This window comes from Panthera uncia, chromosome D2, assembly GCF_023721935.1.
Source record: "Panthera uncia isolate 11264 chromosome D2, Puncia_PCG_1.0, whole genome shotgun sequence".
NCBI lineage: Eukaryota > Metazoa > Chordata > Mammalia > Carnivora > Felidae > Panthera > Panthera uncia.
Genome location: NC_064818.1, coordinates 69,410,317 through 69,423,508, shown reverse-complemented (window position 1 = coordinate 69,423,508; position 13,192 = coordinate 69,410,317). Strand labels below are relative to the sequence as shown.

The window sequence follows — 13,192 nt, the reverse complement described above, 5'->3', positions numbered from 1 at the left end:
ACTTTCATGCGGATTTTTTTTTTTTTTATATAGTGCAGTACTGAAAACGTACTCTCTCTTCTTTATGATTTTCTCAGTAATTTTCTTTTCTCTAGCCTACTTTATTGAGACAATACAGTATATCACACACATAACATACAAAATACATGTTATTGACAATTTTCGTTATTGGTAAGGCTTCCAGTCAACAATAGGCTATTAGTAGTTAAGTTTTGGGGGGTCAAACATTATATACAAAGTTTTGACTTTGTGTGTTGGGCGGGGGCGGGGCTGGTGGTTGGAGATCAGCATCCCTAACACTCTGGTGTTGTTCAAGAGTTAACACTACATCCTTCTCCCTGTGCTCTCACAACAGTTGGGTACTATTTCTCTGACGACCTTCACCGATGTGTGTTGGAATTTATTTGTTGAAGCACAATGAGCCCTCATCTGTGACTGTGACTTCCTAAGGGCAGAAATTGCTTCTTCTTGTTTTCCTGGCACCTTACAATGTGGCTCATGACATGTTCTCAACAAATATGTATCGAATAAACCAATTTATCGTTTTGGTCTTGATGACATCACATTTCTGATACCTGTTTAGAAATGCTGTTATAAAAAACCTCTAACGCACACAACAAACCGTACGAGGAGTGAGTGTATGTGAAACAGACTTAGGTGAGTGTCCCTGATATGGATAGTGGGGTATAGATCAAGTAAAATCAAAAGCCAGCTTCCTAAGAGCGAGGGCCATGAGAAACAATGTCCCCGCAACTAAAAGTTCTTCCATTTCTTCCATCCATGGCTCCTTCGGCATCAAACTTTCATGCATTGGCTGCTTCTACCTGCTCACTTTTTTCCTGATAAAGAGTTTGAGTCACTCCTATAAAATTTCAACTTGAACAATTTTACATGAATTCTTTAAAGTTCCTTGAGATAAGTTTTCCAGATGAAACACTGCAAATTTCTTAATGAATGGCAGTCTGAACCAGGTTTTTGGTCTAGGGATTGGATTGTGCATTCCTCAAATGCGGTTTTCCTTTAAAGCAGCTCAAAGCAAGGAGGGTAGTTTCAAGTCTTCGATGCCTAAACTTACCTTACTACATCCACTCAACCTGCTATCCTCTCTGTGTCCTTCTAAAACTGTTTTCAGTAACATTGGCTACAAAGAATCCTGGGTAGGTGGGATTAATAATCCCATTTTTCTCTCGCTGGCTGTGCCGTGTAGTACACGTTTCTTTCAGTTTCCAACTGCAGCAATTTGGCAAAAATTCAAACGGATGGAACAAGCCTAGAGTCTAATGGTCTCAGATGTCAGGGAAAAAGTTTTTATATGTGTTACAAATATATTAAGATTACTTATAATGAATTGTTTCTCTAAGACTTGTATAAACATCCCTTCCTTTGCAGACGTGATTACCAAGGAGCTGGGTGGAGGATATACACTTGGGGGGGATTTTTCAAGCTATACATTCCCCCTCCTCAAACATTCTGATTCTATCCCTTCTTGTTCTCTCCTAGGAATCAATGCTATAGTGACCCATTAACTGGTGTGTGTGTGTGTGTGTGTGTGTGTGTGTGTGTGCGCACGCGCGCGCGCGTGCGTGTAAGAGAGCTCTACGCCCAGTGTGGGGCTTGAACTCATCACCTTGAGATCGAGAGTCACATCCTCCACTGATTTAGCCAGCCAGGCGCCCCAACATGTGTCATATCCTTTTGTGTGTTACGAGTGATTGTTTCAGACTTATCAGTGAATAAAATGTTTTCAATTAGAATTCTATAAAAATATAAGACACTTTGCTTAAATTACATTATTTATTTTTAGATTATCCCTCTTAGTCCTGCATGCATCATCAGCACAAAAAGTTGAACTTGATCACAACCTCCTTTTGAAGAGATAGTAGGTACACGATCACCATCTGAAGACTTTTTCTTCATAGGTGGCCCAAGAATTCCAGGCCATGGTAACACTGTCAGTAACCTACACAATGTTTGATAGAAAAATTTACCAAATATCCTTTGTTTAATGTAAACAAGGCAGGAGGCCAAACAGAGCATTGCAGTAACACTATTTTTACAGGGCCCAGAAATATGATTATCTATCATGTTTTAACACATCGAGTGTCTCAATGACATGCATATTTTGATTAATTGTAAAACCCAAAATATAACTACCATATAACTTGTTGTTTTTTCACTTCACTGCAACTTGTCAATGCCTGTGAACTTCATAATTAAATGGTAGTTATATATTAATGCAATAATTTATGGAAATATGTCACCCTGAATTACAAAGTAATTCCATAATTTGTGCCCTGTAAAATGAAGTGTAACAATCTTTACACTAGCAACAGTGTAAGCAAGCTAAGGATTTTGGTCCTTTTATATATATATATATATATATATATATACACACACACACATATATATATGTACACATGTACACACACATAATGTACAATTAAACCAAAGAGCTATGAACCCTCTCACAGCTTCCATATTGCACAGACACATTATGAAAACGTTACAGAGTTATAATGGGAGTACTACGTGATAACTGCCTAAGGACAAATCTGAGTTCTATCAAGTAAAGAACGTGGCTCATTACTAAAAGTGAAATCAAAGACTCTCCTGTTAGAAGGTTAAAAGAAAACGTGCACACCCATTCCTATTGATATGAAGCAAGACTAATGTTCGGCTTGGAACCTGCTACGGCGATCGGCTGTGAAGGCGGTACTTTCCGCCCAGCACAGTGCATTTGAGTCACTGGTTTGCAAGCACTGAGTAACAGAGATATTTGGCTTCCACAAGACAGTACGAAAAAGACTAGGAACGTAGCACATTGTTTCACTGACAAATCCAGCTCCCTGGGAGAACTGGCTGGCTCGAGGTCTGTCTGAACTAAATACCAAGAAGAAAGAAGGAAAAGAAACGTAGGAGAGAGACAACTTACACCTTAAGCTTTAGCTGACTACAGATCAAAATCATTACAATAACTTAGGAAAACAATTATGTTTTAAGAAGCAACACACACACACACACACACACGAGTTAAAGCTTTTCTGAGCTTGGTGTCATATATTCGCTATAAGGTCCCATTGTGAAATCAAGAATAAAGTAGTATTTGGCTTTAGAGGTAATAGCCTCGCTATTACATCCACTGAACACTATGAAAACATCAAGAAATATCTAGTATCTCTTCATGCCTTATTTTCAATAAACCTACATCAAAGTAGACTACAACTATGTCTAAAAACAGAGATGCTGCAGTGTTCCTTCGCGTGGGCTGATCAATAAACACAGGGAACTGAACAACGCTTTCCCATCATTAAAAAATCATTTGAAGAAAATCATGCACAAAGTGACTATCTCCCACTTTTGCTCTTCCTTGTTTTGCTTAATAAATGTGCTTAGACTGAGCTAACAAAGATCTGCATTAAATTAGAAATGTCGTCTTCTCGGTTTAACAGGGGTAAGCATTCTAGAGCCAAGAATATTCGTAATCTTTTGATATTCTGCTCTTAATAAATAGCCAAAACTAACTAGAAAATAAATCAGAAACACAAATACAACAAAATTAGCAGTAGGGGTAAAACATGCTTGGATGCACATGCCACGTGATATTATGTATGCAAACGTGCTCCATGAAACAACTTGTTACAAGGAGCAGGGACAGCTCCTTCCAGGCTGGGAAGCCTGACAGTCCACTCCCTCAAAGTATCAGTAAATAGAAAGATAAAGAGCAAAGTGCTGCTGCTTAACATTTCAGGAAGAGGAGGAGGAGAGCAAGAAGAGGAAATTAAAAGCCGTATTTGAGTGATAAGCATCACTTAAAAGAACAGAAAGCGGATTAGCAAACACCATTTTGTAAATCAAGTATAAGCATGCTGTGCACAGCGCAGCCTTCCTGAACTGGTCCTTCATATATACCCAATTTACCCAAATTCTTTCACATGTAAACAGGACACGCTGGTTTTCTTTTGAAATCTCTTTAGAATCATTTAAAGCGAGAGACTGAACAAAATGAAAAAATAAATGTAAACACTGAGGAGGCCACTGGCATTTTGATTGCTGCCTAAGAGTTATCAGTCAGTTCCCACCTATGTAGTTCAATAAGAAATCAAATTACAAAGCAATTTTATAAAGCAACTTTCAGAGAGGGATAGATAGAAGGAAAAAAAAAAGTTCTCAGCCCAATGTATGTTAATTAGCCTAAAAAATACTATTTTAGCAAACATTACCAATGGTGAGCACAAATTCAACATTGTTGCAAACATGACACAGTTTAAATACACTGGGACCCATACGTGAAAATCAATCGCTAACATGGCTATGTGCACAAAAGAGTAAAAGAACGTTTCTTTAAAAAATATATATATTATATTAATCAAGAATTTCTTCATCATATTAAATTGTTATTCTTAGAAAAGCTGAGGAAAGTTAATGGTGCCCTACACATTTTTATCTCCTAATATTAACTCAACTCACTCGATGGTTCCTGAATTGTATTTTTTCTCATCTACAGTTTTTTTATTTTTCATATTTTGTTTGATAAGAATTCTGACCTTAAAAAGTTATAAAATTAGTTTTGTTTTGTTTTGTTGCTACTTATTAATCCAAAAGAATAGAAGCATTTGAGTCCCAGAGTCAAAATGCCTTGCTACCTAAAAGGATATTAAAATAACAGAAATATCTTCAAAGTCGTGACATCAGAAATTTTGCAGCTTTTCACACAGGCATTAGAGATGCTTATTTCCTGAAGTTCCTTTGATTGTATCCTGGATTCAAGGATGTGCCACCTCATATAGAGAACCATCACGGTAACGCCAATGAAAACAACATTATACAACATTTTACTAAGAATGTCCACTCCATGTGTTCTTAAAGGTTCTGTCCAACTTATAGCAGTGCTTCATTTAAAAAGGCTTTTTTATCCTCTCGGCTGGGTGCAGCTGAGTCTTTTTTTGATGAAACGCGTACTGCAGTTCTGCTCCCTCTGTTCTTTGGAGGATGCTATTTACGGGGTGGAGGAAGCGTGGTATTTCACAAATGCGATGGCCGCCAGCTCCTTACAGAACTCCTCTAGCACGATCACACCCTCCAGCAATGTGATGTGGTCAATACTGGGGAAAGGAAAGCAAGCAAGCAATCAAATCGTACCGGCAGATGATGAAGTTTTGGTGAAATTTTTAGATAAAAACATGTAAAACACTGGCTTACATAGGGCCTTCAGGTTCCAAACCAAGCAATCGCTTTCTGACTAACAGAAGCTTGGGAGTAAAGTCTTGAATACGCTGGATTCTAACCATGAGGTCTCCAACAACCTGCATCAGAGACAAAATGAACTGGGTTCTTGGGGTCAACTACCTAGGGTTTTTCAGGATTAAAAAATTGCCTATTACTCGATTTCCTATTACTAAATGAAAAACGTCACCTCTCACTATTCACATAACCGTCTTTGGCAAAGGAGTCCTATCTGTTCCCTAAAATATAAAAGTTACATATGGGGCCCCTGGGTGGCTCAGTCGGTTGAGCATCCGACTCTTGATTTTGGCTCAGGTCATGGTCTCTCAGTTCGTGAGACTGAGCCCTACGTCGTCGGGCTCTGCACTGAGAGCACAGAGTCCGCTAGGGATTCTCCCATTCTCTCTCTCTCTGCCCCTCCCTGGCTCATGCTCTCTCTCTCTCTCTCTCTCTCAAAATAAACAAACTTTAAAAGAAAAATTTAAAAATTTTAAAAAAGTTACATGTATTATTGAAAAGAATAAACTCTCTTTTTTCCTCCACACACCATCGTACAGCAACGACTTCTAGACGGCAGATGTAAAATCTTTTCCATCATGTGACACTAACGACATACAATGATAAGTAATGTTAATGGACATGTTGACCGCGTCTATTAATCATCCAGATGTTAACTGGACAGGTTTGCCAATCCTAGAGAATATAACAAAACTAGGAACTCACCCTGACGATTACGGAGAAGAGGGACCTACAGCCAGAAGCAAGGTTTACATAAGGATCCAAAAGGTACTCGTGTATGTGTGGATGAGGGAAGAGAGAAAGTCTAGATAACACGGAAGTGACTTGTAAATTTACATCATACGGCTGTGGAGAGGTAAAAAAAAAAAACAAACAAAGACATTTGACATTGTTTATACATGTATGTATACCTGAGCACTTCATTCACCATTTCAATTGGTCTTTTCAAGAAAGGAAAATATCCCATCTTATTCCTCCCTCCAATGAAAACAGTCATTAAGATCTTTTAAAATACGGTAGGCTCATTTTAGAAGTGATACTCTTCATCTTTTAGATTACTCAACTACCACCAATGATCAAGAGCCTGTACACAATAAAATAAAGTCCTATGCATCACCAGCCCAGAACCTTCTGGGCAGAAGGGAAGTATTTGGGGACAGAAATGACCACCAGAAGCCTCACAGCGAATGAGAAGGTTCAAAACGGTGATTACAGACAAGGATCATCTCCTTTATCACAAGAGCATTAACTCTCCCCAAATAATTATACATCCGTGTACAGTTCCTCATCCATTTTTTATACGTAGCATCACAATTTTACTTGAATTCGATTTTTTAAAATTTTTAATCTGTTTCCTCCTCATGGAAAATGGCTTGGAGGTGCTTTACAAAGTGCATCAAAATCAAAGAAAAGGGCACACTGTACAAAAATGGTTGCTGTTACCGTCTCTAGAACTTTCAACAGAAGTCTTGCTCCTTCCAGTTTCCTTCTAGGCAGCCAAAGGAAACTGAGTGGCTGAGACAAAACTGGCTTCCGTGGGAGGGCTGGGGGCGAGCGAGGGACACATGCCGAGCCCGGGGAAAGGAAAAGGGATTCAGGACGAGTGAATGTTAACCGTGGACTCTGCCTGTTTCGCTCCCATTCACTGAGCGGACGCTAAGCGCCTGACACAAGGAACACCAACTAAGAAGGGAACATCTGGCATTCGGAGGACAACGAATGTGAGGGCACAGTGCCAGAAGACAGCAAAGGTGCCTTCGCGTGAAAAAAGACCTCAAGTCCTGTGTTGTGAGTCCAACTGTACCATTTTTGTTTTTAAACACGAGATCCACGAACATGGATTTTCTGAAAGGGCAGAAAACCATCCCTAAGTCTCTCTTATTCACAACTCGGCCTCGAGCAAGATAAACGAAGGGAGGTACAATTCCTACGGAAGGGGAGTTTGGAAAGCATATTCTCCGACTTGATAATATCTGCAACAGAACAGCCTCCAGGACTCAATTCATAAGGAACAATGAACTCCCATTAAATTGTGTTTGAGGCACAAAAGAAACATTTTTGCAAATCCTTAGAAGAATGCATTTGTAAAGCATGTGAACAAAATCCCTTAAAAGACAACTTAAGTACAGTTTGGGATGTGACTTGTTTCAGGTAGTTCAGGTTTTTAGGTCACAAATTCTTCCATTTATAGGAGCTTAAATAAAGAAGTCAAAATTTGGCTTTCGGCAAGGATAGAAATTGCCACTTAAACTTTGTATTTTCTTCATAAGGTGTTACTTTGGTTTTTAGCTTTGTTTGAACAAGAACCTATGTCCTACGTTGTTTAAGACATTTAAGGCTGACTGAGATTATATTTTAACGTGAAAATGAAAACAAATCTCAGCTACATAGAAACTTACCTCTGAAATGGTCTCTACTTCACAATGGTAGTAACTTTAAAACAAGTTGGCCTTTTTTCTTTAATACAAATATCCCTTTTTTGGGTTAGTAGAAGTGTTTATACCTATTTTGGACCTCTTTTCTACTTTGTACAGCATTCACCTGAAATGAAAGCTGGCCAGATTTTTCTGACAGGTCAAATGGGCTTGGTGCATCTTTGCGCTCACGTTACATACAAAGCTGGAATTTTAGGACAATACACTTTGGACTTAAAAGCCTACTGATGACAAAAAAAGAAAAAAGAAAGAAAGGCGGCATACTGAGGTTACCAGCAAACTCAGTCTCCACCCTTCTACTAAAAGGATAAACTGGGGCGCCTAGGTGGGTCAGTCGGTTAAGCATCCAATTCCTGATATTGGCTGAGGTCGGGAGATCAAGCCCCAAGTCGGGCCGTACGTGGGGCTCTGCGTGGAGTGTGGAGTCTGCTTGGGATTGTCTCTCTCCCTCTCTCTCTGCCCCACCTCTGCTCACACTCTCTCCTTCAAAATAAATAAACCTTTAAAAATTAAAATTAAATAATTTTAAATTAAATAAAATTAAAAAAATAAAAGGCTAAATTTACCGACAACCAAAACAATACTGTTTAGTCAAGTTTAAAGTTTTCTTATTTAAATTTTTACTTCTCTTTATTTTTAAAGTTTACTTATTTATTTTGAGAGAGCGAGCATGAAGGAGCGGGCATGAGTGGGGCAGTGGCACAGAGAGAGGGAGAGAGAATTGCAAGCAGGTTCTGCCCTGAGCCTGAGCTTGGGTCCAATCTTTAGAACCGTGAGATCATGATCTGAGCTGAAATCAAGAGTCGGACACTCAGCCGACTGAGCCACCCAGGCAGCCTCTATCTCAATAATTTAATAGCCTCTGAAACTTCTAAAAACTCGTGTATTTAACAAGGCTTTGTATTTTTTAAAGGATTAAATTGTTTTTTTCATTCAGTTTTTACAAGCAAATCTAAGTAGGAGGTGATGGCAAATAATACCAGCTTCCCCTTAGAAGAAGGAAATGTGACACGTGGCTCAGTTACCCAAGACGAAACCCTTCCCTGTCAGGGCAGAGAGAAGCTGAGCCTCCCTACATTCGGGTGTTCTTTACGTTCCGCTCATGGACCTCGGCATTTTGCTATCTTTATAAAATCATCACAAACGGTACTAAATGTGTTATAGAGTACTTTATAAAAATTAACATTGTGACAATACAATAGTACCAACAATACTTGAGTGTAATTGAACATGCAGAAACTAGCTACTTTACGAATTAGCTGCAGTCAATGTTTAATCCCAGACTGGTAAGCCCCGCCCTAGCAGAAATGTACACTAAGAAAATTACAAGCAAACATCACCCTCAGCGAAAACACATTCAAAAAAGAAAGAAAATGAAACGAAACCAAGCGCGCTTGGCACGCCGGGGCTCATGATTATCTCTGAGATCTGACTGCATCATGTTCTTACCAAAAAAGGCTTGGAAAAACCGCGCGTTTAAAGACAAAAGGCTTGAGGCCGTGCCCCGCAGCGTAGGAGCTTAAGTCACACGAACTGAAACTAGGGATTCCTCCCTGACAAAATTCCAGCAGAAGTCTGTCCTGCCTATCATTCAGGGTTACGGAAGAATGGTGGAGACAGGGTGGATGAACCGATTCTGCACCGTGACGTGCGACCCGCTGAAATAAGAAAAACTCTGCAGCATTTCAGGATATTTTGTCTCCGAATTCCCTTTTATATCGGCACTCTGCAAACTAAAGGGAAAAATACCCAAGATCCAGAGAAAGCCTAGCAAACCAGCTCAAACACCACAACGAACTGATAAACCCTGCTTGCTACCCAAGAGGCTTACGCAGCCATCATGCAAACAGCACACCCACCAGATCTGGACTGAACAACCGACCCACCAAACCCGAGAAATACAGCACTTGCTATCAAGAGGTTAAAAGAAAAAAGGACTTACTCTATCTCTTTACTGATTACTACCAGAAACAGTCCTGTCTGAAGCGGAACCCAGTGAAATACTTCTTAAATTATAATTTCTTTATTTGGCTTTCTGGTTATTGAGGACAGCCTGCCTATGGAGTAAATTTCTTTTATTAACTCCCTCTGCTCACATAAATATTTAACTAAAATGCTGAAAAAGAACAACTACTTTAATATACAATTTTAAATTAGTTCCAAATTGGTGAAGTCAATTTCTGTGTTAAGGCAAGTACCATGCCAGGTGGTTTCATTTCAAGCGTACATCCCAGAGTGTAAGGCATTTCAAAGCTGCATCCTCACTTTGTTCATTTTTCAAGGAGGGAGGGACAGAAGGAGGGAGGGACGGAGGGAGGGAGGGAGGGAGGGGTTCCATAATCCCAAATTCATTTCTCCTGGCTGTCAGTGAGACACACAGAGCAACAGACCAGAGGATGGTAGTTTTTTTATCTACCTTGGAATAAGTAAATTTACCTTTTTTATTTCACCTCCCCCTTCTGAAAATGAGTCTTATTCCTAAGTCCTTTGTCTGAGGAAGCGGATTCATCTAATATTGTTCCGTAATGTTAATGAGACCAGAGTGCTGGAGATTCAATTTGAAATGACATTTAAGGTCTTCTGAATTGAAGGTTGACTCAATCTGTATCTGTACTAACTATACTAAAAGGCTTTCTAAGTTCATCGTAAAAGGAAAGCACTCTAATCACCTCCAAAATGTGTTAAGGATATTAAGACAACAGCCTATAATGAGAAGGGAAATATAGAATTTGACAACAGCCGTCAGGCCAAATGAAGGCTTTGAACATAACAAATGCATCCGAAACGCACTGGTTGTTGCCAGCTGAGCTTCACGAAAACAGAACTACTTTATTAAAGATCTAAACTAAGACTAGAGATGAATCCACGGTGAATAGTAACAAAACAATATGACAATTAATATTTTAAAGCTTATTACCTGATCGAGAATTCTTCCCATTCTGTCAAATAAAACTTTCAAAAAATGACCTTCAAAGAAAGTAGCTTCTAAATTGCACTTTTCCAATGCTTTTGGAGACCCAGGCCACTCCCATCTTAAGCAGATAGCACAGTAGTCCCGGAACTAGGGAAAAGCATTTGCATCATTAAAGAACAAACCGAAACAAATGGAGATTAAATAGAAAGTATTCCTCACAGAGGCATGTAAATATCCACCTGCGTGCCCAGCGTTCCCTGTGAGGCGCCCATGGGAGAGGGAGGGAGAGATGACTTGGGTAACAACACCCTCACTAGAAGCACAGGTAAGACTCTAACACCTGTACCAACATATGCTGATGAATAAATAGCATGTGTTTTCCTTTAGAGGAACGTAACTCTTTACTTATTTTTAATCACAGATTTAGAGAATATTTAAAAAGCACAGTAAGTCCTAGCCACATTTTCAAATTGATTTGGAAACGTTGCATGCAAACGGATGAACAGATGTACGTTGTCGGAGAAGGCAGGCTTGGCTTTCCCATGGCGCACCTACAGGGGGCGCGCTGTCACAGGACACATCAGTGCTGCGTGGAGCGTGCTCCGCAAATGGTTTGCTACCCTCGCAGTGAAAAGGAGCTCAAAACCCAGAGTAAGCGTTTAGACACCTTTATTGGGGGCGCCTGGGTGGCTCAGTCGGTTATGCATCTGACTTCTGCTAAGGTCATTATCTCCCAGCTCGTGGGTTAGAGCCCGGCGTCGGGCGGACAGCTCAGAGCCTGGAACCTGCTTCCGATTCTGTCTCCCTCTCTCTCTGCCCCTCCCCGCCTCACGTTCTGTGTCTGTCTGTCTCTCTCTCAAAAATAAATAAACATTAAGAAAAATTAAAAAAAAAAAACAAAAACCTTTATTGCATTTAACTGAGTAACTGTTATGTCTGTTGAACATAAAATAATCAGGGCTGGTAGTTTATGTTTTTTCTTTTCACCTTTTTACCAAAGTGCTGGTAAATAGGCTGGAAATAATAAGGAACTGGCCCTTCACTCCTCAGTTTACCACTGGGATAAACAACATGGATTTTCATAAGCATAAGATCTCACATAATAAAAAAAAATTTGAAAAGTCTTCCCCAATATACAATTTACTTAAGTTTAAACAAAAGACATTTAGAGCATAGTTTTCTTCCCCATTCTTTCACTTTTCAGATTCTCCTTATTCAATAAAGCGACATTACTTTGACATCTCTAGTTTGGAAATTACCTGAATTTGAAACAAAACATGTCCTCACCATGAAGCACTAACTTTGATCTTTAAAAGAAAAACATATTTAAAACCACCAAAAAGCCAGCTTCTTCAGTATATTGTGAGTTTTAACTGATTTGGCTTTCAACAGACCATTTTCTATCCTTAACCACTCACCAATATTTAATTAAGCATTTTTCCATTAACATATCTGAAATTCTGACCTAGACAGCAATAGTTTAAAAATTGTTTATCTCTCATCTGTTTTCTAGCACTTCTGAAATAATCCTAATAAGTGCATTTGTAGAAAATGGAAATGAAACTTCACAGAAAGAATAAAAGCAGTTTAAACTTCCAGGGGAGACTACTGAGGTTGGGACCACTATTGTATTGCCTTTACTTTCTCGTTCATGAAAGTGCTAGCTTGATGTGAAATACTGGGGTTCAGGAGCAAACAGTCAAGAAGAATTCTTGAGACATCTTTGGTACAAAGAGGTGGTTCTATTAACGCATGGGGACAGGACCTGTGGGCAGAAAGACTGCACTGGGGTTATGAGGAGTGACTGATTCTATACTTTCAAGTTGGGAGGGGGTCAGGGACAGCGTTAAGTCTCTAAGGAATTTGGAAGCAAGGTTTCCAGGACCTTGAGGGGGGCTAGCTGTTGTTAGGAAAAGGTCATTTACTACTGTCTAAGAGTAAAAGTTTAGTCATGAGACCCTTCAGATATATATTAGCGGGCCATATATTTGGAGGATGATTGCTAACATATATTCTTGGGGGGCAGAGATAAAGGAAGTTTCTACAAGGATTTTTATAGAAGACTTACAGGATCCTAGAGGTTGGGATGATGTTAAGCTGAGACTGCCTTTTGCCCCTAGCAAAGGGTCAACATCAAGGCAGCTGGATTCCTAGAGGAAGGTCACTCTGCCTGTCTCAAGGACTTGCCGATGGGCTAGTAAGGGAGTTTACTTTTTTTTCTGTGTTTCTTTTGCCTTTGTTCTCCACATCACTAGCTACAGAATTACTCTAGTTACTCAAGCAGTAATGTGGACTTGCATTCAGGCTTAAAGTACTGTGAATTAACTATAGGTGCATGCAAATTAATTATACATAACAGCACACTTCAATCTCAAGGATTTAAATGAAAATTAAATGTGTATTGTTCTGACTTGAGACTTTTCAAAACCGGGAATTCTGTGAAACGCCAGAGAGGGAAGAAGACTGACAGAAGGCTGTTTAGTTCACTTCTTCACAGATGACCTCTGAGAGAGTCCTTCCAGACAGGCAGAGAAATCCCGCACAGGGGCAGGGCATGAGGGGGCGGCACTTGTAAATAAATAACGGTGTGGGTGAGAACAGA

At 39.6% G+C, this 13,192-nt stretch overlaps 1 protein-coding gene across 2 annotated transcripts in view; it reads right to left on the bottom strand.

Moving 5' to 3' along the window:
• Positions 1-1,746: 1,746 nt before the first annotated feature.
• FHIP2A (FHF complex subunit HOOK interacting protein 2A) overlaps positions 1,747-13,192 on the bottom strand; it is a 37,903-nt gene continuing 26,457 nt past the window's right edge. The window contains exons 13-16 of one of the 2 annotated variants that reach the window (XM_049645833.1): positions 10,594-10,737; positions 5,947-6,087; positions 5,200-5,303; positions 1,747-5,102 (exon numbers count right to left, since the gene is read on the bottom strand). In XM_049645833.1, coding sequence (XP_049501790.1) covers positions 4,997-5,102; positions 5,200-5,303; positions 5,947-6,087; positions 10,594-10,737 — 495 coding nt within the window. In that variant the 3' untranslated portion in view covers positions 1,747-4,996. The remainder of the gene's footprint in view (positions 5,103-5,199; positions 5,304-5,946; positions 6,088-10,593; positions 10,738-13,192) is intronic. The other variant, XM_049645834.1, reaches the window with a different exon arrangement.